This window comes from Phocoena phocoena, chromosome 1 (genome assembly GCF_963924675.1).
Source record: "Phocoena phocoena chromosome 1, mPhoPho1.1, whole genome shotgun sequence".
NCBI classification, from domain to species: domain Eukaryota; kingdom Metazoa; phylum Chordata; class Mammalia; order Artiodactyla; family Phocoenidae; genus Phocoena; species Phocoena phocoena.
In genome coordinates, this window is record NC_089219.1 from 133,527,430 (window position 1) to 133,541,175 (window position 13,746).

A 13,746-nucleotide genomic window follows, 5' to 3' on the forward strand; every position below is an offset into this window, starting at 1 on the left:
GCGCAGTGGTTGAGAATCTGCCTGCCGATGCAGGGGACACTAGTTGAAAACAGTAGTTGAAAACAATGATCATTTTTTCAACTACAAAACAATGGGTTCGTGCCCCAGTCTGGGAAGATCCCACATGCTGCAGAGCGGCTAGGCCCGCGAGCCATGGCCGCTGAGCCTGCGCGTCCGGAGCCTGTGCTCCGCAGCGGGAGAGGCCACAACAGTGAGAGGCCCGCGTACCGCAAAAAAAAAGAAAGAGTAGTCCATATAAAAAGTAAGTACACCCAAATACCAGAAGGGCTATCTCACTGCAAGAGGAATAAACTTGTAGAACAATGGGAGGAACTGCCAGTGAGGGGGAATTTTCTGGGGTTGAGTAGGTAGTGGGAAGCCCATGTATGTTTGCTGGGGAGAAGCCTGGCATGGGCTGTCAGCTTGCTAGGCAAAGACAAGCACAACGGGAGGTGAAGAGTAGTGAACAAAGCGATCTTCTCCACAGTTAAAAAGATGAGCTGTGGGGATCAGGTTGGGAGGTCAGGGCAGAACTGGGGTTTTCTGTGCCTCAGAAAACATAGGTCTCAGCTCCCTTTTCAGTTCCTTCTGGCCTCATAGATTCACTGGCCCTTCATTGCAGTGTGTCTGCTGTACATCCTGTTGATTCTACAAACACATGGCTCTCAACACCCTCTCCGAGCCCCTGAGCCTGTCGGGCAGTATGAGATTCGCCAAAGAATGCTCTCTTCCTCCTCCTTTAAGCTTGAGTCTCCCCTCCCCATTTCTCCCAATCAGCCTTAATTAAACTGTTTGAAAGCTACAGCTTGATTTTAATTAGAGCAAAATTGGGAAGATTAGAATGAAATTGGCCAATCATTGTTTACCGGCCGTTGTTTGAGAACACAGCAGGCTGCTAAATTACCTCCATGCCAGGCTTCTTGAATTCTTCCAGTGGGTGGGCCGGGGCACTGGGGCATGATGGGGAGGGCTGGCCTTCTTTCTCCTCTTGTGCCTCTTGGAGTTGCAGGGGCTGAGATATTTTTACCCAAATGCTCCTGGATCAAAGCCTTTCTGCCTGGGGATTTCTCCCAGCCACAGTGGTAAACGAGGCAAAAGAATTTCCAGGGAAGTATGACAAAGGTGTACAGTGGCCTTTGAACTTGAGCACAGGTCATAGACAAAGACAGAAAATCATTTGTGGCGTGGTGTGGGTTCTCATCAAACTCTACCACTGATCAGCTGAGACTTGGTCCCTTTTTTCAGTTTCTCCGTCTCATCATTTGTTAACTTCTAGAAGGTTCTTAGTTGAGTAGTAATGACTCCACTTCCTCTTTCTTGAGGCCCTTGCATTGATAAAATTGTTGAGCTTGTGTAAGAATTGTGTGCAATTATTTTTTTAAAAACTAAAGGAAAGCTTTACACCGATATAAGAGATTATGGTTTTATTATAACTTCTTTTTACAGTTCAGGTTAATCATGTCTTATTCATTATAGCAGTAAAGACTCTAATAGGCAAGTACATTATAGTAATCTCTGGTTGAGATGGAAATCTCCTGATGATGTGCTGTATCCAGAAATACTGCCTTCTGTACAGGAGCCAAAGCATGATATATCCTTCAGCTCTAAAATTTCCAGCTCAAGAACATGAAACCATCTTAGCTGTGTCACTGAGGTAAACAACTGGCATCCCTCAATGTATATGTTGGCTTTGGCTATTCTCCTTCATGTGAATTTTCTAAGGCAAATATGAGCCCTATGGGCTTCCCTGATGGCGCAGTGGCTGAGAGTCCGCCTGCCGATGCAGGGGACACTGGTTCGTGCCCCGGTCCGGGAAGATTCCACATGCCGCGGAGCGGCTGGGCCCGTGAGACATGGCCGCTGAGCCTGCGCGTCCGGAGCCTGTGCTCCGCAACGGGAGAGGCCACAACAGTGAGAGGCCCGCGTACCGCAACAAAAAAAAAAAAAAAAAGGAAAACATGGTACTGTCTTAGCTTGGTGGATGGAGTTCTATGAAGAGAGTACTAGCCCTGGATGCAAGGTATATTGTTAGAAAGATGAAGAAAGACAAGGTGCCTTTCCTAGAACTCTTTAGGGAAATCAGCAGTCCAAGTCTTAGTGTTTATTGAGACTCCTGCATCAAATTGGCGAGTGAGGGCTTCCCTGGTGGCGCAGTGGTTGAGAGTCCGCCTGCCGATGCAGGGGACACGGGTTCGTGCCCCGGTCTGGGAAGATCCCACATGCCGCGGAGCGGCTGGGCCCGTGAGCCATGGCCGCTGAGCCTGCGCGTCCGGAGCCTGTCCTCCGCAACGGGAGAGGCCACAACAGTGAGAGGCCCGCGTAACGCATAAAAAAAAAAAAAAAAAAAAAAAAAAAAAAAAAAAAAAAAAAATTGGCGAGTGAAGCTAGTTGGGAAAAAATAACTCTCCAGGAGAAAGGTGGGCTCTGAGAACAAAGACATTTGTATTTATCTAGTACTGGTTGGTATGGGAGAAATTTGCCAGTGGTCATTGGTTGACAGTTTACATAGACAAAGTCAAGTCACAGTAAAAATGACAAGAAACCTATTTTTGTCCTTGGCCTAAGGCCAATCCATCTTTTTGGCTCCAAAGTTCTTAAATATTTTACTTAATGACCTGTCCTGTGTCTCCCTTCATTTTTCAAGGAAAATCATTTTTTTTTTCTTACAAGTATGGTTCATATCAAAACAACCTTTTAGAGGATGGTAGCTCAGTCCCTTTCAGCACTAAAGGTTGGAGGTGGGTACCTCCAAAACACAGGTTGTTGGAAGTACATCAGAAGACTAGAGAAGGGCAACATTCCCGACCACAACAGTCCACTCCTTCTGCCATTGTGTTTAAAGTGGGGCCTGGAGCTGGGCATCCTGGGCTCAGTGGTGGCCTTAAGACTTCTCCCCAGCCTCTCAGGTAGTACCAGAACCTCTTCTAGAACAGCTGCCTGAGTGAGCAGGTGATGACTGGTTTTCTCTGCTGGAGACAGCACTGAATCCTTCCCTGGTAAACCAGGCTGGATTCTAACTCAAGGGGAACAAATGAGCTCTGAGCACTCAGGGGCACGCCGACACTGGGACAGGATGGTGCAGACCTGCAGGGGTGCCACAGTGGAGCGCGGTGGGTCAAGCTGCATACTCAGGATACAGGAAATGTGATTTTTCCAAATGGCAACCATATTGGTGGTCTCGGAAATGGGCCGAAATGTGCTTCCCACACAGAGAGGGAAAGACGTGTCTATTGGAAAGTTGGTAAAAATAATCTGGCTGTAAGCACAAGGTCTCAGTGCAACTACCCATACTGTAGGTTGCAGTGTTCATTACTACTAGGTTTCAGCCTCACTGAGGTATAGTTTTGTTTTTTAACTATGGATTTTTATTTTTTTAATTTTTAAAAATTTTTAACGGAGTACAGTTGATTCATAATGTTATATGTTAGTTTCAGGTGTACGGCAAAGTGAATCAGTTATACATATACATATATTCACTCTCTTTTAGATTCTTTGCCCATATAGGCCATTACAGAGTACTGAGTAGAGCTCCCTGTGCTATACAGTAGGTCCTTATTAGTTACCTATTATATATATAGTGGTGTGTATGTGTCAATTCCAATCTTCCAGTTTATCCCTCTCCCCACTGCCCCTTGGTAACCATAAGTTTGTTTTCTACATCTGTAATTCTATTTCTGATTAAACTATGGATTTTTAAAGAAATACTCTCCTCCTTAAGGTTTCATAGGGAGGGAAGCTTCATGGGTCATGACTCTTCAAGGGGGCTGGGTCAATGTTCTCAGTTTACAAGCCCGAAAATTGGTTCTTCAGCAGTGGCTGCCGGAAACCGCACCTGGATGGAAGCCCCCGGCTGTGCTCTTTCTGTCTTTCTTGGCTGAGAGCACAGGACTCTGCCGGAGGGACTCTCAGTGGCAGTTTTTGTTGACCTCGTGTATGGTGGAGGAACACACTGCTGCAGGGGGTTTGGTGACCTTAGAGTCAGTAGTTGCTACGTGGAGGCATTCCTTTTCATTTACATCTTTCAAATTGGGAACACCTTGTGGCCATTTAGTATTCTAATCGGAGACCCTTTTGCTTCAGATCCAGAGCTGGCCTGGCCCCCAAGCCCTGCTGAAGCTCCCGTTGCCTGAGGCTTGGCATTGGGGCTTGGTTCCGCCTTCCTGTCACAGGCCCCTTTGGATTCCGGAAAATCCCTAAACTCATGTGCAACCAGAAGCATCCTGTATTGGCAACCGGACTGTTTAGTGTTTAGCAGTCTGGGACAGAGATAACCACGATCACTTCAGAATGCAGATAGAGATTTTTTGTTATGCATACAATATTCTCGGTGTCGGTGTGTACGCTCGCTCCTAATAACACACTGGATTTTACCCTCCAATCGGGATTGTACCTTTCCTAAACTTTGTTTTGATTATTAATAATTTTGTGGGTATGTTAATCCTTTGACAAAAATATTTGCGATTCACTCTAGGCTAATCTAAAATGCAATAGAAAGTGTCCTAAACTTCTGTTAATTGTAGCCCTTAACTGAAGCAACGTTTTGAAGTGCTTCAGTTAACGGCAGGCAGAGTCCACATTGGAGAGCTCTGGTCACCCTTGGTTTAACCTGTGAGCTCTTTATGTAGTCACCTCTGTTGCTTTAAGGGCCCTTTCCATATGGCCTTCCCTAGTGCTTAAAATGTTTGCTTTCTCATACTGTTGACTGTGAAACAAACACAGTGGGAGAAGATTTTAGGAGAAATGGCTAAATTGAAATGAAAATTTACTTGAAGTCTTAATTGAAACAAAGATGATGGCTTAATTGAAGTAGCATGTGTTAATATAATTGTTATATAGAAAACATCCTTTTCCTAGGGGAAAAAAGAGCCTTGATTATTTTATTATGGAAAAAAAAACTACTAAATGAAAAATTGGAAATGAACATTTATTATTTGAATAGCTCAGGCTGCCTTCCAGTATTGCCTTCTGAGGTTTTCAGTTGCTGGAAAGAACCAGGTTAATAAGTTCTCTAAGCATTTTTTTTTTTTTTTTTTTTACCACTCTGGCTCAAACTCCATTCACAGATGTTTCCTCCATTATTTTGATTCAGTGAAGGGCCCCAAAGGGCAGGCAGGAAACGGAGTGAAGTAGAAGAGAAAACCACTGGGTGCCCTCAGAGCCTGAACCTTCCTGCAGCCAGCTGAGGCCTTATGCCTAATTCTGAGTCGACACCCCACCAGTTTGTGGAAGCGAGGTTTGTTTATTTGTTTTGGGAGGGTGTATTTCTCCACTGAAATTCTCCTACCCCCTCACTTACACACACACACACACACACACACACACACACACACTCACTCTCTCTTCCACTCACAAACTCGTGATTGCCCCTTTGACTTTCACGGGGGAGGTGGTATAACACGTTGGTAAATACTGTGGATCCTGGGACCAGACAGCCTGTGTTTCAGTCCTGACTCTGCCACCTACCAGGTGTTACCTACTCGGCAAATTATTTGTGCCTCGATTTCCTTGTCTGTAAAATGAGGATAATTATATTTTACCTCTCATAGGGGTGTTTTGAATATTATATTGGTTAATATTTGCAAGATACTTGGAATGCCTGGCACATGCTAAGAATTCATTAAATGTTAACCATTACTTTTTATTACTGGCTCATAAAAACCTTCCTAAGACAGTATCATTCATTTTCTAAGTCATTTGTTATTCTGTGTTATGATTTTCAGAGCAGCCATAGGAGCTGGAATCAGGCCTTTATCTCTGATTCCTTGCATGGTACCCGGTGTATGGAGTTGATTTTTTTTCTAGGTCTTAATTTCTCCTCCTGCAAATGGGTATATTGAAACTACCTTCATCCAAAAAAGGTTTTGCTTTGGTGTATATGTTGCACTACATTTTGGATATACAGTACATTCCTGTTTTGTGTAGATAATTAAAGGAATTAAGTGTTCTGGGTAATGAAAATATCTTTGTTGAAAGATAGTAAACTCTTAAAAAGCATTAGAATGAAATAAAATACACTTAATCGAATATACAAAAAGGAAAATAGTGTTATAGAAACAGCAATATGGTATTGACCTGGGTTTTGGTCATAGCTCGGCCACTTACTGTGTGACTTTTTGCAAGTTATTTTCTTAACTTCTCCGGGTCTCATTGTTACTATTGTCACCATCATCATAGTTGTTGTTAATAGCACTGGGATAGGGTTAGGACACTAGATTTTGTTCTGGTTCTAGTGCCAAATGGTTATATTGTTTTAGACAAACCACTTCCCTCTTTGTTTCCTGATTTTCTTATAATGTAAGAGGAATGGAACAGATGTTCTCACCTGCTCTGCATGCTGGCATGTGGTGGTGCTACAGATGGATTATAGGGGTGTCCATATATTGATTCCCTCAGCCCTTGGGGTGATTGGGCAGGGTCTGGGGTAGCAGGACTCCCTGTGCTTGTCTCCTCAGGCCTGAGAAGCCTCATTCATTGATCCCAGTGCATCACATACAGAGAATTTTCAATGTACAGGATAACATGAAAGAGGTTGGCAAATAGTATTCAAATGTTTCTTCTAATTCTAATAGCCCAAATTTCCCTCTTGGTAATTTTGTGACATTAGGCAAAATATTTAGTTTTCTGAGTATATTCATTCACTTGAGTAAGATACACTCAAAACTTTTGTTTGGTTTGGATAAAATATGTGATACAGTCAAATATGTCAAGTCTGATGTTGGACAAAGGAAGATGAAGACTAAGGAAAAGTACAGGACTCCAAGATTGTTGCCTCTTTGGGCTCTTTAACACCATGAGTATGGCAGAAATTGTTGTTAGACCTAGTATAGGGGATTGGAGCTGTTGATGTTTAACACTGGGTGTAAATCACAGCAGAGTCTGAATGGGCGCTCCATACTCGCAGACTTCAGCATGTGGACTGTCATTGGAAGTTGTCCGTGTCCACTGAAGACAGTGGAAGGGGATTCAGACTCAGTTTACCAAAGCATAAGAAAATACCTTCAGTGCCTTGATTTATATATAAAAAATGCACAAAATATGCCCATAAGTTACATTTTTATAAATCAAATCTAATTTTCTCATTGATATGTATACACACTTAGAATGCTCTACTTTTATTTCACATCAATCACTACTTGGTTGTTGCTTCTATGTATTCTCATCACTAACTTTTTTTTATCTAGTTTCAGTAATTTGCAAACAACTAAATGATTTGGAGAGCTGTGACATGAAATAATGGTTGTTTATTTTATTTATTTATTTTTGTGTGTGTGCTACGCGGGCCTCTCACTGTTGTGGCCTCTCCCGTTGCGGAGCACAGGCTCCGAACGCGCAGGCTCAGCGGCCATGTCTCACGGGCCCAGCTGCTCCGTGGCATGTGGGATCCTCCCGGACCGGGGCACAAACCCGTGTCCCCTGCATAGGCAGGTGGACTCTCAACCACTGCGCCACCAGGGAAGCCTGGTTGTTTATTTTATATAAATAAAATAAATGAGAGACTCAATCATTCAACAAAAATCTATTGAATATCTACTATTGTTCTGTTTTACAACATCTAGCATTGTTCTGTTGCTGTTGAATAAGACAGAAAGAATCAGTCCTGACCTCATAGTGTTTATGTTCTAATGGAAGAGAAAGAGAATTAAAAATATATGTCAGGTAGTATAAGTGCTAAAAAGATATGTAAAGCGGGGCATGGGGAAGCAGAGGTAGGTGTGCTCTTTTGGATGGGATGGTCAGGGAAAAAGCTTCTCGTAGGAGATACTGTTCAGCAGTCCTGAATGAAGTGCACTGAGCAAGCAATGTGAGAACCAGTTTTTATTTATTAGATTTAATTAAAGTGGGATTCACCTCTTTGGTAAAGTGGCCTTTCCTTTCAGTGAGGAGCTATCACCATTGTAAGAAACTGTGGAAAATGGAAGAATACCTGCCAACCCCCTAACAAACTAAGTGATACGACAGAAATTCTTTGTTACTTAATGAAGTCTAGGTGTGGCCTACAACAAACCAGGGAGAGTGGGTTTGGTGCCAGAAACAAACACCATCACCAAGATTCATGTCAAGGAGCTTACTGCCTATGTTTTCTTCTAGAAGATTTATAGTATCAGGTCTTAAGTTCAAGTCTTTAATCCATTTTGAGTTGATTTTTTTGTATGATATGAGATAGGTGTCCTGTTAAATTCTTTAGCATGTGGTTATCCAGTTTTCCCATTATCATTCCAGTTATGTCAAAGGAGACTGTCCATTCCCCATTGAATATTATTGGCTTCTTTGTCATAAAATAATTGACCATATATGTGGGTTTATTTCTGGGCTCTTTTGTTCCTTTGACCAATGTGTCTGTTTTATGTCAGTATTATACTGTTTGGATTACTATAGCTTTGTAGTATAATTTGAAGCAAGAAGTATGATACTTCCAGCTTTGTTCTTCTTTCTCAGGATTGCTGTGGCTATTTATAGTATTTTGTGGTTCCATACTAATTTTAGGATTGTTTTTTCTATTTTGTAAGAAATGCCATTGGAATCTTTCTAGGGATTGCAATGAATCTGTAGGTTGCTTTGGGTCATATGGACATTTTAACAATACTAATTTTTCCAGTCCATGAGCATGGAATATTTTTCCATTTATTTGTGTCTTTTTAATTTCTTTCATCAGTGACTTACAGTTTTCAGTGTACAAGTCTTTCACCTCCTTGGTTAAATGTATTCCTAGGTATTTTATTCTTTTTGATGCAGTTGTAAATGGGATTGTTTCCTTAATTTCTCTTTCTGATATTTCACTATTAGTTTATAGAAATGCAACAGATTTTTGTATATTTATTTTGTATCCTTCATCTTTACTGAATTTGTTTATTAGTTCTAATAGTTTTTGGTGGAGTCTTTAGGGTTTTCTATATATAATATTATGCCACCTGCAGATAGGGACAATTTTACTTATTCCTTTCCTATTTGGATGACTTTTATTTCTTGCCTAATTGCTCTGGCTAGTATTTCCAGTACTATATTGGATAAAAATGGTGCTAATGGGCAATGTTGTCTTATTCCTGATCTTAGAGAAAAAGCTTTCAGCTTTTCCCCATTAAGTATGATAGTATCTGTGGACTTGTCACTTATGGCCTTTATTATGTTGAGCTATGTTCACTGTATACCCACTTTCTTGAGAGTTTTTATCATAAATGGATATTGAATTTTGTCAAATGCTTTTTCTACATCTATTGAGATGATCATATGATTTTTATCCTTTGTTTTGTTAGTGTGGTGTATCACGTTGATTGATTTGATGTTGAGCCATCCTTGCATCCCTGGAATAAATCCCACTTGATCAAGGTGTATAATCCTTTTATTGTACTGTTGAATTCAGTTTGCTAATATTTTGTTGAGGATTTTTGCATCTATGTTTATCAGGGATATTGGCCTGTAATCTTATTTTCTTACAATGTCCTTGTCTGGTTTTGGTATAAAGGTATGGGTGGCTTCATAAAATGAGTATGAAAGTTTCCCTCCTCTTCTATTTTTTGGAAGAGTTTGAGAAAGATTGGTATTAATTCTTCTTTAAATGTTTGGTAGAATTTGCCATTGAAGCCATCTGATCCTGGACTTTTGTTTGTTGGGAGGTTTTTGATGATTAATTCAATCTCTTTACTAGTAATTAGACTGTTAAGATTTTCTGTTTCTTCATGATTCAGTCTTGGTAGGTTTTATATGTATATGTTTCTAGAAATGTATCCATTCTCTCTAGGTTGTCCAATTTTGTGTATAATTGTTCATAGTAGTCTCTTATGATCCTTTGTGTGATATCAGTTGTAATGTCTCTTCTTTCATTTCTAATTTTATTTGAGTCTTCTTTCCTTTTTTTCTTGGTTAGTATAACTAACAATTTGCCTTTCTTTTTTTTTTAAACCTTTCAAAAAACAGCCTTTCGTTCCATTGGTCTTTTCTATTGTCTTTTTAGTGTCTATGTCATTTATTTTCATTCTGATCTTTGTTATTTTCTTCCTGCTACTAACTTTGGGCTTAGCTTGTTCTTCTTTTCTAGTTCCTTGAGGTGTAAAGTTAGGTTGTTTATTTAAGATCTTTATTTTTTCTTAATGTAGGCATTTATAGCTATAATCTTCCCCCTTAGAACTGCTTTTACTACATCCCACAGGTTTTTGTATTTGTGTTTCCATTTTCATTTGTCTCTAAATATTTTTTGATATCTCCTTTGACCCATTGGTTGTTCAGGAGCATGTTGTTTAATCTCCATGTATTTGTGAATTTTCCCGTTTTCTTCTTGTAATTGATTTCTAGTTTCATACCATTGTGGTCAGAAAAGATGTGTGATATGATTTTAGTCTTCTTAAATTTACTAAGATTTGTTTTGTGGTCTAACATATGATCTATCCTGGAGAATGTTCCATGTGCCTTTGAGAAGTGTATTCTGCTGCTGGATGGGATGTTCTATAAATATCTATTATGTCCATCTCGTCTAACATATAGTTTAAGTCTAATGTTTCTTTGCTGATTTCTGTCTGGATGATCTATCCGTTGTTGAAAGTGGGGTATTGAAGTTGCCTTCAATTATTGTATCACTGTCTGTTTCTCCCTTCAGATCTGTTAATATTTGCTTTACATATTTCAGTGCTCCTATGTTGGGTGCATAAATATTTATAAATGTTATATTTTCTTGATGAATTGATCCCTTAATCATTATATAATGATCTTTGGCTTTACATCTATTTATCTGAAATAAGCTACCCCAGCTTTCTTTTGATTTCCATTTGCATGGGATAATCCCTTCACTTTCAGTGTATGTGTTCCTAAAGCTGAAGTGAGTCTTGTTTGCAGAACATGGTTGGATCTTGTGGGGGTTTTTTTGTTGTTGTTGTTTGTTTGTTTAATAAGCTGCTCTATGTCTTTGATTGGCCATTCCAGCCAATAAGAAGTGAGTTCAAGCAACTGTTCTTTATGCTGCAGTGGGATTTGGGATAGAAAATATTTTGACAATTACCCTGTACTTTAAAGTTTAGCATTTCCTCCACAAAGGAAATAAAAGATAATGTATTATTATGAACTTACCTGCTTAGATAAATAAAGCCACACAGTGGGAATTTTAAAAGGCTTTGTCAGAACCCTGAATTATCAGTTATCCCTTTTCCTTTGTTTCCCTGGTAATGTTTGGCACATGCCCCCACTCTCTTAGGTTCTAGAATTAGATAGGGGAGTTCTATAGCCTCAAATGGGCATTGATTTTTTATTTATTTATTTTGAATTATTTAATTTTTTTCTGTGGACTTGTCATTTGTACTTCATGGATTTGGGGGGAAGTTTAGAGCAAGGTTTAGCCCTGTCATGAAGAGCAGAGTTGGGATGGGTGAGAAAGTTGAGAAGACTACGTTTTGTGGTTTTCTAAGGCAGTGGAGCTGATCCTTACTAGTATAATTTGGGAGGCAATGGAAAACCCCTTTTTTACTAGTGGATATGATCATTTAAATCTCATCCTTTAAAATACAGATATTTCAGCGAGGAGTAAAGCATGAAGATTAAAATTCCAGATGGAACTAGAAAGGAACTTTGCCATCTTCTAGAATAGAGCTTCTCAAAATGTACATCCTCTTAGTTCCTTTCAGGATGTCCATGCTGACATTTGCAATAAAGGTGCAAAAGCAATGGTGAATGAAACTGCTGGCATCTTAACTTAAATAAGGGCAGTCTCACCAAATGACACTAGTAGTCATGTATTCATCATTACATACCTAAACATACACACACATACATGCATGCTTAACTTGATGAATGTCCTTGAAGCAGTAAAATGTATTAATTTTAATTGGATCTTGACCCATGAGTACATGTCTTTTTTAATATTCTGTAAGATGAGATGAAAAGTACATATAAAGCATGTTTGAGGTTACTGAAGAATGATATGGTCTCAGAGAAAAATACATTTGTGATTGAGTTGTGAGTTGAACTAGCCACTTTTTTCATGGGACTGAATTTTTCTTGAAAGAACAACCAACAATCTATGGTTATTCAGATTTCAGTGTTTGGCAGACATTTTCTCAAAAAAAAAAAAAAAAAAAAGAATGAAGCAAGCCTGCCTCTTCGAGGAAAGTAACTGACAGTATTTGTTACTAATGATAAAATTTAAGCTTTCAAATGAAAATTGAAATTTTGGAAAACTTGTATTTGTCATCATGAGCTTGACAGCTTTCCAATATTTAAAGACTTTTTTCTTGAGATTTGTGGTGATATTAACAAATATGATGTTTTGATATTATATAATAAAAAGTGTCAAAATGTGGAAGATCTGAATAACTCAGTGGTCCCATATTTTCCAGATGGATGACCAGTACATGATGTTACAAAATCATAAAGAGTAAAAAGATCCATTCAAAGTACAATATAGAACGCTGGATTTTAATGTAACTGAGTATGAAAAGCTTATTGATACGGTTTCAGGTTCCACACTGTAATTAACCTTTAAGAAAGTACATTTGTTGAGTTTCATGTGGTACCAAAGAAGAATATCCACAATTATCACAACAGATTGAACTTAGAAGAAAATATGAGAATGCAGCTCTCTTCTGCTAAGCCAGAAACTCGAGAGATTTGCCAAAAGGCAAAGCAATGCCATTCTTCTTACTAAATCTGTTTTGTTCCAGAACATACAGTGACTGTCACACAAATATGTTATTTATGTTATATATGATGGATTTATTTCTGTTATCTTTAAATGAAATAATAGATAACTAAATTTAAATTTTCTCAGTTTTAATTTCTGAAGGGGTAATTATCATTAGATATAAGCCACCTAAATACAGGGACTTGATCATTTTTAAGAGTGTGATCGGGTCCTGAGACCAAAAAGTTTGAGAGCTGTTGTTCTAAACCCACCTCCTGACTTTCAAAATGGGTAACAGAGGCCATGAGGTGACTCATCCACTGAGTTGCAGTTGTGACTAGATCTTATTCCAGCAAACCACTTCCAATATTTTCATTGTTTGTTTTTCCCCATTACACTACTACCATGACTGCCTTCAGGTGAATAAGCCACTCTCCAATGGGAGCATGTACTGATGGAGATCAGCTGAGGTAGGGCTTTCTTACCAACTGGGAATCAGAGACCAGAGGGCCTCTTTCAGGCAGTGGTCCCTCCATCTGCAGAGATGTATGCTGACAGGAGATGAGGGGGTGCAAGTGGAGGAAGAACATTACCTGCTTCCGATTTTATGCCTCTTGTTCCAAAATACAGTGAGCTTTTCCTTGTCCCTCGACTTTTCCTCCAGGGAGTTTGCACGTTGGAAAGTGAACAGCCTGGCTCTAGAAAGGAAGGACTTCTTTAGTTTGCCATTGCCTCTTGCCCCAGAGTTTATCCGGAACATCCGCCTCCTCGGAAGGAGACCCAACCTGCAACAGGTCACCGAAAACCTGATCAAAAAGTACGGCACTCACTTCTTACTTTCTGCCACCCTTGGAGGTAAGCAATACCACGATCCTACACTCACTGGTTGCCAGCTCATCGAAAATAGCTTTAAGACCCATTGACTATAGCTTCAGTACTCTTCCTGGGTCTTTTATTCTTCCTGGCCTGTTATTGACCGGGAAACGTTTTCTTTCTGGTGCATTTGTCAACAGTGTAATCTCTTGACATCCAAATTCACCCCAGAACATTGCTTATAAGCATCCTCCTGGGGACGGGATGTGGGGTAAGGAGGTTGGGGGACAGACAGACTCCTACTAAGCACTTGCCAGAAGTGGGTGCTCCCA

The 13,746-nt window shown here is 39.8% G+C and overlaps 1 protein-coding gene across 1 annotated transcript in view; it reads left to right on the forward strand.

Annotated features, from left to right (window-relative positions):
• BRINP2 (BMP/retinoic acid inducible neural specific 2) overlaps positions 1-13,746 on the forward strand; it is a 52,140-nt gene that overhangs the window by 17,292 nt on the left and 21,102 nt on the right. The window contains exon 2 of the mRNA XM_065878032.1: positions 13,266-13,456. Coding sequence (XP_065734104.1) covers positions 13,266-13,456 — 191 coding nt within the window. The remainder of the gene's footprint in view (positions 1-13,265; positions 13,457-13,746) is intronic.